The sequence below is a fragment of the Hibiscus syriacus genome, unplaced genomic scaffold, assembly GCF_006381635.1.
Source record: "Hibiscus syriacus cultivar Baekdansim isolate YM2019G1 unplaced genomic scaffold, ASM638163v2 tig00110109_pilon, whole genome shotgun sequence".
NCBI classification, from domain to species: Eukaryota; Viridiplantae; Streptophyta; class Magnoliopsida; order Malvales; family Malvaceae; genus Hibiscus; species Hibiscus syriacus.
In genome coordinates, this window is record NW_024062593.1 from 707,733 (window position 1) to 722,243 (window position 14,511).

Sequence of the window (14,511 nt, forward strand, 5' to 3'; positions counted from 1 at the left end):
ATCTTATTAAATAAATATAAAATATATAAAAATGAATAAATATATAAATATAATTATGGGATATATTATAAGTGATAGAATCATTCATGATACATGTGCCTAAAATAAGTTAATTTTTTTTGCGGCCACACGTTTTTTTACGAGTCATGATGTTTCACCAAAGGAGTGCACATTTTTCACATTTTACTTTTTTTTATCATTTCACCACAAATTTAGTTGATATATTTTTTTATTGTTAATTAATTAATTAATATATATATATAAGAGTTAGGGTGTATCTACACAGTGTAAAATTATTTAGTTTTACAGTAATTTAAGATAATTGGATTAATTGTCAACAATCTCTAAAATATTTCGTTAAAAACTATCAGTTAATGCCTCTTCTTTCCCTTAAGTAGTGGCTTCGATACTCATTAGGAGCAAAATTCCCATCCCTCTCCCCTTAGGAAGAAATTGTTCAAAAAAAAAGGATAATTGAATTTAATGATTGCAATTAAAACTTCTAAATCGAAGATAATCATTTTTCCCGTGAAATTCTCATTTTTTAATGTTAATCTTAATCTTTCATTTCAACTAATCCAACAGTCTTAAAAAATAAAAATTTTATTTTTCTCAATAAATCATATCTCTATCTGTATATATATGTTGAAGCTCAACATCTCGAGACTCATTGATCTTTATATGATAATGATGGTTTCGAAATGAAAATCATCTTCACCATCTTTATTGTATATAAGTCAAACCCACTCAATCAATTGGAACCCTCTAATGTATTCTCCTCTTTGTTATATGGTCTTGAGATGTTGAACTTCAACATCTCAAGACCCGTTGATCTTTATAAGAACAAAGGAGGGTTCTGGCTCTCCAAAAATAATAATTCGTCATTGCACGTTTTCACTCGATTTATATTGATTCCACCGCACAAATCAATTTTCTTAAGTGGTTATAGGAATTATTGTTGTTCCTATAGACCATGAGTTCAAGTACCAACAACTACAAAGGTGGTTGAGTTGTTCATTGTCAAATGGTTGAAAGTGAGCAAAAATTACTTTGTAATCACTTGATTAGCTTAATAAAAAAAATAGAATGAAAAATTATTTTTTTGACTTCTACATCAACGCATGTCAACACCAAAACTAAAACATCATCGCGCCGTTTCAAATTTTATATTTTAAATGCTCAATATTAATTATGTCATTATTCTTTGTTTGTAACACTTTGACCCTTAACATTTTACTTCACAACAAAATGATCATTGATCGGATAAAAATTATTAATTGATTAAATAGTCAATGTTCTTCGTTAACATGATTTATGTATCCATAGTGACGATGTGACATGTCATCTCTCTAGACACGTGACACAGGTCAAACCATCACTCGTATAAACATAACATATGTCATTTCATCACTCTAAAATGTGTCACATCATGATTTATGTGCATATGATATATATTATGTCAGCATTTTTAACACATATAAGTCTGATCATGTCAATAAAAAGTATTGATAATTAATTAATTAATTAATATTTTTCATCTAATCATAAATCATTTTAGTTCTAAATAAAACATTGAAGATTAATATAATTAAAAAGTAAAAGTAAATAATTATTTAATAAAACTTGTCTGTATATATATATGTGCCTTTTATTAAATGGTAAAATATTATTCTCCATCCTTCGCGTACACGTTAATATTGTTGTTAAGTCACTAATAAGTTGGAACCAATCATTCCTCCATATTTTTAACGTGGGGACAATGTTGACATTTTATTGGAATTTTCGTTATCGGCGAACCAATAATTTAGATAGCTATAAAAAATAAAAAGGTAAATTACATCAAATGTCACTTATTTATTACTTAATATTACAACTAGGTCATTTAACTTTTAAAAGTTATAAACTAATCATTCAATTAATCAATGTCACAAACATATCATAAGATCATTAATTATCACGTGACTTTCTAACATTGAATATTTTATTCATTAAAATATTAAATTTTGACCATGTTAATCGACATCGATCATCGTATATAGTGCCTGATGAACCTCAAATTTCACGATAAGATTCACCTTAATCTCCTAGTTCAATCATCAAATTAGATTCTAAAGAATTTGTTTCAAAAGCCATAAAATCATCTCAAAACTTTTGAACTTCTTGAACCATATTCTATGTCATCCACCATCAAATGTCCTTCGTCTCAATATATGTACTTTCTCTCACCAACGACAGCCTCTTTATCATCTAAGTCATCGAATAGAGCCCCTAACTTCAAGAAACTCAGAGTTTTATATTTCGATTTTCTTTTTCAACTAATTGAGTAATTCGTTTATGACTTCTAAAAAACGAGTGACCTATTTGTATATTACTAATAATTGGCTGACCCATTTATATTCTTACTTATAATTAAATAATTTGTAATGCAATTTATCCAATGAATAAATTATTAATAAAACATTTCCTTAATGGAGCCTTCTAAATTTTTAAAGACATAGTGATACGTATGTGACAATTCATTAATTAAGTGACTCATATATAATTTTTAAACTTAAATGGTTTACTTATAATCTTATTAGAAATTGAATGACTTATGTATAAGTTTACCCCCAAAATAAAAATACAAGCCCATACCAGAGTTACCGGCAGAAATCATAAATGGATAAATTGAAAAAAAGAAGATTATTTATTATTCCTTAAAATAGTATATATAATTATAGATTTAATTGTTATATTTTAATTTGATTAATCTTAGTTAATGTATTTTATAATCTCATATTCTGTCATTGGTTATTATATTTATAATTTTTAGAGAAAAATTATAAACAAGTTACTCAATTAAAATATTGTTACAAATAATTTTAGTTCTTAAAATTTATACAATCTATCAATTTGGTCCTATTTCAAAACAATTCAATAAATAAATTTTCTATATTTAAAAATTGATCATTTTAGTCTTTGTTCTCCTAAAATCATATATGTTATGTTACTTTTATGTTACTTTTTAGGTACGATAACTTATTGTTGTTTTATGGTCAAATGTAATTATCCAACTGATTTTTTTGATTTGATGGACTCGTTTGGTTTGATTATATCATAAAAAAGATTAAATTGATGAAATTTTCAAATATAAAGATTAAGTTTATTGAATGAATTTTAATTGAAACAAAATTGATAGAATATAAAGAGACTAAAAATGTTATTATAGAATGCCAACGTTTCAATTTTAACGATGAAGTGATCTATTTGTAATAATATTTTAATTATGTGACCTATTTATAACTTTTAGAAAAAATAAATGACCTGTTTATAACCAAACACATGATTGAGTGACTTGGATTATATTTTACCATTTAATAATCTTCTAGACGGTGAAAAAGAAATGGGTCAGATGATAGCTACGCCCACGAGGCCCAACTGGCATCGCGCACCTCTCTGCCGCGTAGAATAGTAACAAAATGCCCTTTCATTTTAACGTACGCTCTGAAGGATACACTAGTAAACGACCACCACATCCTCGCCGCCACTTGCAAAGTTGAAACTCACTTTGCTTCCTCAATAATTTACAAAAAAAATCCAAAAACAAAACATAAAAATTCTTTCCCATTCTTGTACTCAACTGTTAGTTAAAAGAAATCATCTAAAATTTATAGTTTCTTGGACAAATAGAAGTTATGTTTCTATTATAGTTAGTTATTTAAAGCTTTAATGCAGAGAAATTAAGGAGAAAATATAAAATATATGGCTTCTCTACAGATATCGAACCCTGTGTTTTCTTCCATTTCAATTTCCCAGTCAAATTTTCCTGGAAAATCTGAATCCAGGAACAGAATTCTCAAGTTTCAGAGATGTAGAAGCCGCAGGTCCCTCCACAGCCAAAGATCTAGAATCTGTTGTGCCACTGAAGAAGGTGACAACAGAAGTAATGGTATGTTCTTTCAATTTCCAAAGTTCTTAACTTTTTTTTACCCATTTTAATCGTATCTTTTTCATCTTACTTTGATTTCATTGATTCTGAAACTAAACTAATACAAGTCCTTCAAAAACAAGTACAAAAGCGCTGAATAGATGAATCCTTTATATGTACTTTTCGAGTTTGCTATGAGAGTGACTTACTCATTTGGTTGTTTAATTTGCTAGAAAATTCTGGTTAATTGGCTGCTTATTAATCTCTATGAGGGTTTATGAATTGGGTATTCCTTTTTATCTTTGTTTCTGAGCAGGTGAAGAACCGACTGAGTCACTGTTTATGAAGGAGTTGAAGAGGAGGGGGATGACACCCAATTCATTGCTGGAGGACACCAAAAAACCCAGATTGGATGAGGAGATGAAAGTAGGGGAAGAAGGAGGAAGCGTCTCGAAAAGAAATGCTGTGTCCACTGAATTCGACAAAAGCTTATCTAATCAAAGGGAGCGCTCGATGGAATTGAACAGCGAAGGCCTTGAGGTTGATTGATTTTGCTTTATTGATTTCAAACCTTAAGCACTATCTTTCTTAAACGGTTCGTGTGCGCTAATACGGTTCATCTTGCTTATGAAAACTTATCATTGCATTAGCTAGATATACATAGTTGTACTTTAGTCCTTAATATGCAGTATGAATTGTTATGTTAGTTTCCTAATCTGAAAAAGCTAGATTTAGGGTGTTACCTCAGGGTTGCTTCTTTGCGTGAATTTTGAAGGAATTCGATAACCAACTTTCCCGTAACGTACTTTTTTGCATCCCCGTGCCGTTATTTTACCTGATATTTATAACTATCTTGCTTATGTTGACTGCAAAACTTTAGCACAACCATTCTTCGAAGATTTTGTTAGTTGCCTTTTCTTTTGTGTGCTAATATGCTTTATCTTGCTAATGAAAACTTGACATTGCATTAGCTAGTTATAGATGATTGTACTTTACAAAATTTTGTGCAGTGTGAATTTTAATGATAGCTTCATAATCTGAATGATCTACATTTAGGGTGTTGCCTCGGATATGTTTCCTGGCGTGAATTTTGAAGGAAAACGAGAAACTGCTCATACCTTTTTGGTGATGTTATTGAACATTGAAGAACTGACACAAACATTCTCTCTTTGTACTTTATGATGCGATGAACTTAATCTAACAGCATTCTGTTTAGTTGAGCGGTTATATCACCGACTCGATCTCTGTTTCGTTTGATATTAATTTGTTCATATAAAACTAACTGTTTCGTCATGGTGTGATCAATAGATGTATTGTGTTTATTTCTGTTTCTGTATCTTAACTGTGAACAATTGATGTGTTCATTCATTTTTTGTTACTTTTCATATTTTCCAACGTGGCCGAGCTAACCCATACATCTAACTCGTGAACTTGAGAGATGAGAACTGAAGTTCATATTGTTCATTGTTCAGGGGCTGATTCCGCGGGCTAAACTGTTGCTAACACTCGGGGGAACTTTCTTCCTCAGCTTTTGGCCTTTTATTCTCGCAACCATAGTGTTTTTTTCCGCTCTCTACCTCGTAAGTTCCCTTTCGTTCGCTCTTCGATTTGAACTCTAGGAGAAGTACACTTATAGACGGAGCTTCCCTGCCTTGCAAATGTTTTTCTTTATCACCTTGAACAATCACCTCAGCTTTCGATAAAAGCTATATGCTAATGATGGTTTCCCCTTGGGCAGTATTTCGGATCATCTTTCATTCACGACGGAAGTATAACCCCTGTTGCACCGCCGCAATACATAGATCCGTATACGCTTCTCGAAGATGAAAGGATATACCAAACTCCCCCCGACATAAATTGAACAAGTGTTCCACCATACAAGAAAATTTTCTTCCATCTCCTGTAATTATTTATTTGTAAATATGTAAGCAAAAGTTTGGCTTCAATCATATATATGGCTAGAGACTAAAATGGCATTATATAAAATGAAATCTATTGCGTTCCATATTTTCGTTCAACAGAGTAAAACAACAGCATAGGTACTATATGAGCTTCGAAGAATCAAAGTTGACACAATACTCGAAAACATACATAACAGAACTAATCACTGGGTCGCCAAAAGCAAGCCCTTACTCAAACCTAATTGTTTAGTATTCATCATTGCTTTCCTCATCACCCTCTGCTGACTCAGCACCAACTTCCTCATAATCCTTTTCCAGTGCAGCAAGGTCCTCACGGGCCTCCGAGAATTCGCCTTCCTCCATACCCTCACCAACATACCAGTGAACAAAAGCACGCTTGGCGTACATGAGATCAAACTTGTGGTCGATGCGGGAGAACACCTCAGCAACACTAGTCGAGTTGGATATCATGCAAACAGCTCTCTGGACCTTAGCAAGATCACCACCAGGAACAACGGTGGGTGGCTGGTAGTTGATGCCGCACTTGAATCCGGTGGGGCACCAGTCCACAAACTGAATGGTGCGCTTGGTCTTGATGGTGGCAACGGCAGCATTGACATCTTTGGGCACAACATCACCACGGTACATCAAACAGCAAGCCATGTACTTGCCATGACGAGGATCACACTTGGCCATCATAGAAGAGGGTTCAAAAGAACTGTTGGTGATTTCAGCAACTGATAGTTGTTCATGGAAAGCCTTCTCGGCAGAAATGACTGGAGCATAAGAGGAAAGCATGAAGTGGATTCTTGGGTAGGGGACCAAGTTGGTCTGGAACTCTGTTACATCGACGTTCAATGCACCATCGAACCTTAGTGAAGCAGTCAAAGAGGAGATCACCTGAATCACAAGGAAATATATGTTAAGCCAAACCATTAACACAAAGACAACATAACAGCTGTGGATTTTATGATACCTGAGAGACAAGACGGTTAAGATTAGTGTAAGTGGGTCGCTCGATGTCAAGAGAGCGCCTACAAATGTCATATATGGCCTCATTGTCAAGAAGTACGGAGACATCAGTGTGCTCCAAAAGAGAATGAGTTGAGAGAACACTATTGTAGGGCTCAACAACAGAAGTCGAGACTTGAGGAGATGGGTAGACTGTGAAACCCAGCTTAGATTTCTTGCCGTATTCAACAGACAGACGCTCCAGAAGGAGAGAACCAAGACCAGATCCAGTGCCTCCACCAACAGCACTGAAAACAAGGAACCCTTGAAGACCAGTGCAGTTATCAGCAAGTTTTCTGATACGGTCTAAACACAAGTCAACAATCTCCTTGCCAACTGAAACAAATAAACCACTTATTGTTAGTGCCTGTAAAGCAGATTAACAGAATGATGGAATAGGGTTTTAAGAATTTACTGGTGTAGTGGCCGCGGGCAAAGTTGTTGGCTGCATCTTCCTTGCCGCTAATGAGTTGCTCGGGATGGAAGAGCTGGCGGTAAGTTCCGGTCCTCACTTCATCAATAACAGTAGGCTCAAGATCAACAAAGATAGCACGAGGAACATGCTTTCCGGCACCAGTTTCACTGAAAAAGGTGTTAAAAGCATCGTCGCCTCCTCCGACAGTCTTGTCACTTGTCATCTGGCCATCAGGCTGTTAATAGACACGTAACAGCTCGTTATTTCAAAGATAAACAAACAAGTAAAAAATTTGCATTGTTCTGAGATAAACTTAGCACTAGACATGCTTTACGTTTCCAAAAATAAAATCCAGATTAGAAGCCAAAAAAATGTCACTGACAGTGGCAGATCCGAGAGAAAACGAATTCAAACAATCATCTTAGCGGCTCTGACCACTCACGGTACCAGATTCGAGAGAAAATAAAGCCAAACATGACAGCGAAGACTTTAAATTCTCAGATCTAATGAAAAATCAAGCAAATAACTAAAAGCACACAATCAATCTAAGCAGGTCTGAACAAAATGAAGTTAAATATATCATTATATCTACACGGAGAAACGAAAAATATAGATCGTAATCAAAACAAAAAGGGCGTCAAAGGATGCAAGAGAGATACCTGGAGTCCATGTTCGAGGCAGTAAAGCTCCCAGCAGGAATTTCCGACCTGGATACCGGCCTGACCTATGTGGATTGAAATGCACTCTCTCATTTTCGTCTAAAATTTTTCGAAAACAAAGCAACGGAGACAGGAAGGTGGAATTTGAATCGAAGGCGTTTATTAAGACACCTCCGGATAGAATTTGAATTTGAAATGTGATGAATGATAAAGGAGTAGATATGAGTATTTATATGGGGAGCGTGTGGGACAATTACATATACTTGAGGGTAGGGGTGTGGTTAAATTAGGGCAGAAATGATCACGTGGTAGAATTTTATTGGTCTTTTGTCAACCATGGTTATTTGCATTTTCCGTTTTTTTTTTAAGTTTTTGAATTTTGCCGCCCATTGGATTGAGTTGTTGCAAACGTTCCTTTTACCAAAACTGCTTTTCTATTGAAAAAATAAATTTTAAAATTGGCAAAAGGGAATACCATGCCCACTTAAAAAAAAAAAAAAGTGACTCTCATATTATTTTTTTAATATGATATTTTTAATTAAAAAAAATTAATGTGATTATTTGACCAACATTTTTCGTCTTTGATAAATGATTTTGTTACTTCTTATTGATTGGGCACGTCAAGGATGTCGTTTGCTTAATGCTATCATAAATGGGTAAACTATACTATTTATCTTTCAACTATCTTCTCTTTCCTATTTTGGTCATTAAACTTTAAAAAAATTCAATTTAATCATTCAACTTTTGAATTGCTCCTATTTTAATTAACATTACTTATTTTATTAATATTTATGTATGATGTGTCATTATTATTATTATATTAATATATGATTAAAATAATATTAATTAAATTAAAATTTCAAAATTGTATTTAAATAAAAAAAATATTCCTCAAAACCTTAAATCACAACTCCGATTAACTTTTTACTTTTTTTCTCTTCAATGACGAGAAAACAACAAAAATCAACCTGACATTAAAAAAACAAGACACTAATAGCAAAAAATGAAATGTAGAGAAAATATGTTAATTGGGATTGTTATTTATGGTTTTGAGAAATATTTTTTGATTTAAATACAGTTTTGAAAATTTTAATTTAATTAATATTATTTTAATCATATAGTAATAATAATAATAATAATAATAATAATAATAATAATAAATGTCATACATAATATGAATAAAATAAGTCATGGTGATTAAAATATGAGCAATTCAAAAGTTAAGTAAATAAATTGAGATGAATGATGTAATTTAACCATCTATAACAACATTAAATAGAAGGCACTGAGTATGAATTAACGGAATCGTTGGTCATTGACATAAAATGTTAGTTAAAGAGTCATATTGGGTTTTTTTTAGTTGAATGGTCATGTTGAGAGAAAAAATAATATGAGTGTCAAATTGATTATTTTTTAAATAGGAGCTTCACGTACCCTTTTACCTTTAAAATTTGACGGAAAACATAAAAAGTTAGTATGTATTGATTTTTTTATATCGGTTTAACATTATTATACTTTAGATGATGTATTATTTTTATATTATTTAACTTTTAATTATTTTAATTAAAATGTTAAATTATTATTTTTATTTTAAAACAGTCCTACAAAACATTGCAAACTTTTGGTGTAGACAGTTCATGCTGCCCCCAATCTGTTATCAACAGAGTTAATCAGCTTTGCTCAAGATACCTTTGGAAAGGCTCTGACACATAAGCCTTTGGAGCAAGAGTTAGTTGGTGTTTAATCTGCAGACCCAAATCTGAAGGAGGGTTAGGCTTAAAAGACTTGAAAACGTGGAACAAAGTCAGCATGATGCAACTTATTCGTTATCTCCTTGCTGGTTAAGGTTCTTTATGGGTTGCATGGACTCTTTCTTATGTGATCAAGACTAATGATTTTAGTCACATGTCTCCGACTGCTTCTACAAGTCATACCTTCAAAAGACTATTGAAGCTGAGAAATGAGGCTCTCCCCATTCTTAATGCAGGAGTTACGAATACCAAACTAATATGGGGAAAGACTATACTCAAGCATGACAAAGTTGCATGGCATAAACTTCTTTGGTTTCCTCTTCATATCCCTAAATTCAGTATTATTACTTGGTTAGCAATCCTTGATCGACTCCCTACTAGGGAAAGACTTCTACGAATGGGTATCACCAAATCTGGTTATTGTATCCTTTGCAATGATGCTCTTGAAACAATAAACCATTTATTTGCTTAATGTTCTATGGTGACTACTCTTTGGAATGGTATCTTAATGTTATCTCACTTGTCTTTACCTAATATGTCATGGGAAAGCAAACTTGTCTGGGCTTCCTCAACATGGAAAGGTAAATCTCTCCTAACCTCCATCATGAAAATTGCTTGGAGTACTTTCATTTACAAGGTTTGGGAGGAAAGGAATAGACGTATCTTCCAAAGAAAGTCTCGAACTGTTAAAGATTTGCTTGATTCAATTAAAGAGATAGTGGGTGCTCAACTTAGAAATAGAGAACTCAATAGACTTGATAATTTTAATATGCTTCTTTGTCGCTCTTGGAGTATAGGCTAATTATTTTTGTTGTGTATAGTTTTCTTTGTTCTTAGTATGGGATTTTGTATTGACTCGTATTTGGATAATAAAATTTTCTGCTTATCCAAAAAAAAAAAAATTGAACCAAAGACTTTTAAGAAGGAAAGGCTAACACTAAATAATTGAATCAACTTAAAATTTGATTAAAATTTTAACCTAAATCAACTACAACTGATATTAATTTAATTTATTTAATAATATATTTTATATTATTTAGAAAAAAATTATAAATATCATTTATAAAACTTTTATAAATATTATTTATAAGTCATTTTATAGAAAAATACTATTTATAATATAAATATATTGCCTTTAAATACAATTTTATAAATTGTGATCTTAAAATTCGTCCAAATAAAATTTCTAACTTTGATTTGAAGCGAAGGGGTGAAATTGGTATGTTTTGGACTCTTTCGGTTCGTGTAGCCCTTGTGGTGGCCCGTATGGCCCCTATGATGTGCAAGAGCTAGTGATGGAGGAGGTTTGGGTCCCCATCTAGTATCTGCCACCCTACCATTAAGCACTCTATTGATGAACTACGGATCTAGTGTAAACTGTGAGTGGCTTTGATGCGTTAAAATGGGAAAATTGCTATGTAGTTCCTTAAAAATCTTTTGAATTTATTAAATAAATAAAATACATTCTTACCTCAAAACATTTATGATTTTATTATGACCTCATTAAAAGAATTATAGATTCACATCTTACGAAAGGGTGAATATCCGATCAAGTCAAGTCAAATTTTTTTGAGTTATTTGAGTTTATAAAATTTGAGTCTAATCGAGTAGATTCGTTTGAGTTTCTATATAAATTTAATTGTAAATATTATAATATTCTGATACTAATCGATTATAATTTAAAAAGTTGCCTATAATCATATATGATATACATATATATTTATTCACAAGTGATATACATACATCATGCAGAGTTGAGGGGCTCGAACTTTAAAATCAATTCACTAATTACTAAAAAAATTGATTTATTCGAGTCCTATTTTATAATTTAACTGAAATTTAAAACTTTTTTCAGGGAGAATCGAATCAAAAAATTATTATTTTTAAATAAAATTTTGTTCACCCCTACATCTCACTGTAACACTCAACTACTACAACCTTGATCTTAATGATGGTTCCTTCTCTCAATTTTATTTTTGAAGAGCCTTAGTGCATATTCCTAAAATCTTATTATATATTTTAGAACTTAGGAATTATTAAGCTCGAGTATTTGGTTATTGATTGTGTGTAAAAATTTTCTCTTGAAAATGGGTACTTATGTATTAATATAGGGACGAAATTAAAATCAAATATCATAAGGGTTTAATTTGTTTAATTTCAAAAAAATAAGTATATAATAAAGATTTAAATTTAAAAATTAGAAGAATAAATTTTAATTTAATCAATATTTAAATATTAGGGACCTAAAATATCATTTGACGAAAATTTATGAGGTGGGCAAAAGTCCCTCATAAATATTACACGGTTTTATCCTTGTATCAATATGAGTTGATTTAGTTGATTGAGTATTTATTAATATTTTAATAAATTTAGAAATGGTTAATGACTTTATTTATTTTATTATAAAAATGGTTATATATATATAACTTGTTTCCTAAAGTCATCTCTCGCGCTCATCTCTACTCTATAACATTTATATCTTTACTCTAGAGATTAAACAATAATTCATCTCCAGCGTTATTTCTACATTTCCATCAACTCTACTTTATTTATAATATTTAATTATTATAATATTAATTTTGTAAATTTAAAAAAGCATAAAAAATATAAAAAATCAGAAAAATTACAAAAAAAAATAGTATGATTATTTATTTAATTTCAATGTATTTTTATTTATCTTATAATTTAATAAAAAAATAGATTTTTGTAGCGTCTACATGTAGCGTTGCAAACCCAGAGATCTTTAAAGTGGAGATGCATTTAGCTAGGGATGGCAAACGGACGGGTCGGGTGCAGATACCCTCTCCCCCATCCCCATACCCACCTAATATTTTTCAATCTACCAGTCGCCCACCACCCATGATGGGTACAAATTTTCAAATCCACACCCGCCCACGCGGGTACATTTTCAAATCCATCCCCACACCCACTACCCACTAGTAACATACCCATCTAGACTCGCCTGACAGCAAACTAATGGGATGTTGGAGTTGGTTCCCAGACAGTTCGTGATGGGGTAGCAGCGCATGCTTCAATTTGTCAGAGGAGTAGCTCTACGAATGTTATGGAGACATATTGTAGGGAGCATGTAGTCGCAGAGTTGGATTGTTAAGTTGCTTTCGATGTTAATGCTCATAGTGCGCCTAATATGAGTTTTGAAGGGCTAAACATGGAAACTGTTGCTTTTGATGTTAATGCTTATAGTACGGCTAATTTATGTTTGGATGGGCAATATGGGCTAAAGAACATGGAAAGTGACGTGGTTAGTGGAATTATGAGTTTAATCAAAGAGCCGAATATTTCCCTAATTAAAGACCATATTAAAGACTAAATATCCTTAATATTTGATTAAATTATATGTTATATATTATACAATATTAAAATTTATAAATTAGTCTCTAAAATTACACCTAAATTCATTATGGTCCAAAATTTAATAGATATTTAGATGGGCGGGCGGATGCGGGGCGAGTAATGTCTCAAACCCATTACCCGCCCACCACCCACGACGGGTACCACTTTATAAATCCACAACCGTCCACTACCCGCTAAAATTATATCCATCCCCGCTCCAATTAGAGTAGATGCGGTACGAAATCCACGAAACTGTACCCGTTTGCCATCCTACATTTAGCACAGCACTGGAACATCTATCGTGCATCTCTATTTTTATAGCGTTACTACAGTAGCACGACTCTAGCCCTATTTTCTTTTTTATTTTCTTATGTGTGTTGCTTTCTCCCTCATTAGTCTGTCCCACTCTTATAGTATATATATACGGTTTGGAAAAGAAGATGAGCTTTACGACTTCTACTAGGGGAGGTCTTTGACTTTTCTACGACTTCTACCAGGGGAGGTCTTTGACTTTTCTTCAATTCTATTATTATTACCGTATTAAAGATAAATGCTTAAACTCAATTTTGATAATTAATTTCATATTTAAATTTATGAATTTAACTTCAATGACCAATTTTGTATCTAAACTTTTTTATTACGAGACATTTAAATTTGATTTTTTTTGGTTGAAACTAGTACTTAAAATTGATTTTTTGTGTTTAAATGTATATTTATAAATTTTAATCAATCTAAATAAAAAATAAATTATGATAATTAATTTGACCAAAATTTTTACAGAGTTGGATCTGGTAATTAAGTTCAAACATCTAATCTGGTTAAAAAAATTAAATATATAATTAACTCAATTCTATTATTGCCCTTGCTTTTGAATAAAATAACGTTATCTTAATAAAAAAATATGGAATTATTTGTATTTACAATTTTAAAAAAAATAATATTATTTAATTAATTGATTGTATATAACTATATGAGAACTCAGCTTTAATATAGAGTTTTAGATCAGACTATATTGCAAGGTAAAATTAAAGACATTTCTATTATGGATGGTTGATGCATTTCATTTGCACATGTTACCCCATTCTCTCGGAGTTTCTTTTACAATACGATTTTTTTAGGTTTTTAAAATTGCATCACAACTTGATTATATTTAAACTCGATTTCAATCATATTTTTAAATAAAAATGAAAAAAAAAATTAATTATCATTTACTGTAACCATTTATATCTGATCTATTAATCGATCAATATAGACAGACATTATAAAAGTTTATTATAGTGACAAATTTTTCAAATCAATTTATTGTATTCACTAAATATAATGCTAAGATTCTAACATGTGAACTTATTTAAGGTGTCTAATGTTTTTTCTCCTTAAACCAACTGATAATTGATTATATTTCTTGTATTATTTTTTAACTTTTGATTCCATTAAATTCTTGATTTGAATTTGTTATACCTTCATAAACCTCCCACCTCCACCACATTGGATCCACCAACACTTCATCAACTAT

At 31.6% G+C, this 14,511-nt stretch overlaps 2 protein-coding genes across 2 annotated transcripts; one reads left to right on the top strand and one right to left on the bottom strand.

The window, feature by feature from the left end:
* The first annotated feature begins 3,602 nt into the window (after nucleotides 1-3,602).
* On the top strand, nucleotides 3,603-5,856 carry LOC120214931. Its single transcript, XM_039212733.1, has 4 exons — nucleotides 3,603-3,928; nucleotides 4,224-4,447; nucleotides 5,380-5,487; nucleotides 5,646-5,856. The coding sequence occupies exons 1-4, from the start codon at nucleotides 3,742-3,744 to the stop codon at nucleotides 5,766-5,768; spliced, it is 642 nt and encodes a 213-aa protein (XP_039068664.1). The 5' UTR covers nucleotides 3,603-3,741; the 3' UTR covers nucleotides 5,769-5,856.
* Nucleotides 5,857-5,866: 10 nt separating this feature from the next.
* LOC120214930 (tubulin alpha-2 chain-like) lies at nucleotides 5,867-8,112 on the bottom strand. The gene is made up of 4 exons (XM_039212732.1): nucleotides 7,894-8,112; nucleotides 7,235-7,469; nucleotides 6,785-7,155; nucleotides 5,867-6,708 (listed from the first exon to the last, which is right to left on the bottom strand). Exons 1-4 carry the CDS (start codon nucleotides 7,984-7,986, stop codon nucleotides 6,055-6,057), a joined length of 1,353 nt encoding a protein of 450 aa, XP_039068663.1. The 5' UTR covers nucleotides 7,987-8,112; the 3' UTR covers nucleotides 5,867-6,054.
* Between the last annotated feature and the right edge of the window lie 6,399 nt (nucleotides 8,113-14,511).

Excerpts from the sequence above, each read along its gene's own strand:
- LOC120214931 (XM_039212733.1), top strand. The coding sequence starts at position 3,742 with ATGGCTTCTCTACAGATATCGAACCCTGTGTTTTCTTCCATTTCAATT. Across the intron at positions 3,929-4,223 it reads AGGTGACAACAGAAGTAATG|GTGAAGAACCGACTGAGTCA; the intron begins GTATGTTCTTTC and ends GTTTCTGAGCAG. Across the intron at positions 5,488-5,645 it reads TTTTTTCCGCTCTCTACCTC|TATTTCGGATCATCTTTCAT; the intron begins GTAAGTTCCCTT and ends CCCCTTGGGCAG.
- LOC120214930 (XM_039212732.1), bottom strand. The coding sequence starts at position 7,986 with ATGAGAGAGTGCATTTCAATCCACATAGGTCAGGCCGGTATCCAGGTC. Across the intron at positions 7,156-7,234 it reads TGCCCGCGGCCACTACACCA|TTGGCAAGGAGATTGTTGAC; the intron begins GTAAATTCTTAA and ends TATTTGTTTCAG. Across the intron at positions 6,709-6,784 it reads TTAACCGTCTTGTCTCTCAG|GTGATCTCCTCTTTGACTGC; the intron begins GTATCATAAAAT and ends CTTGTGATTCAG.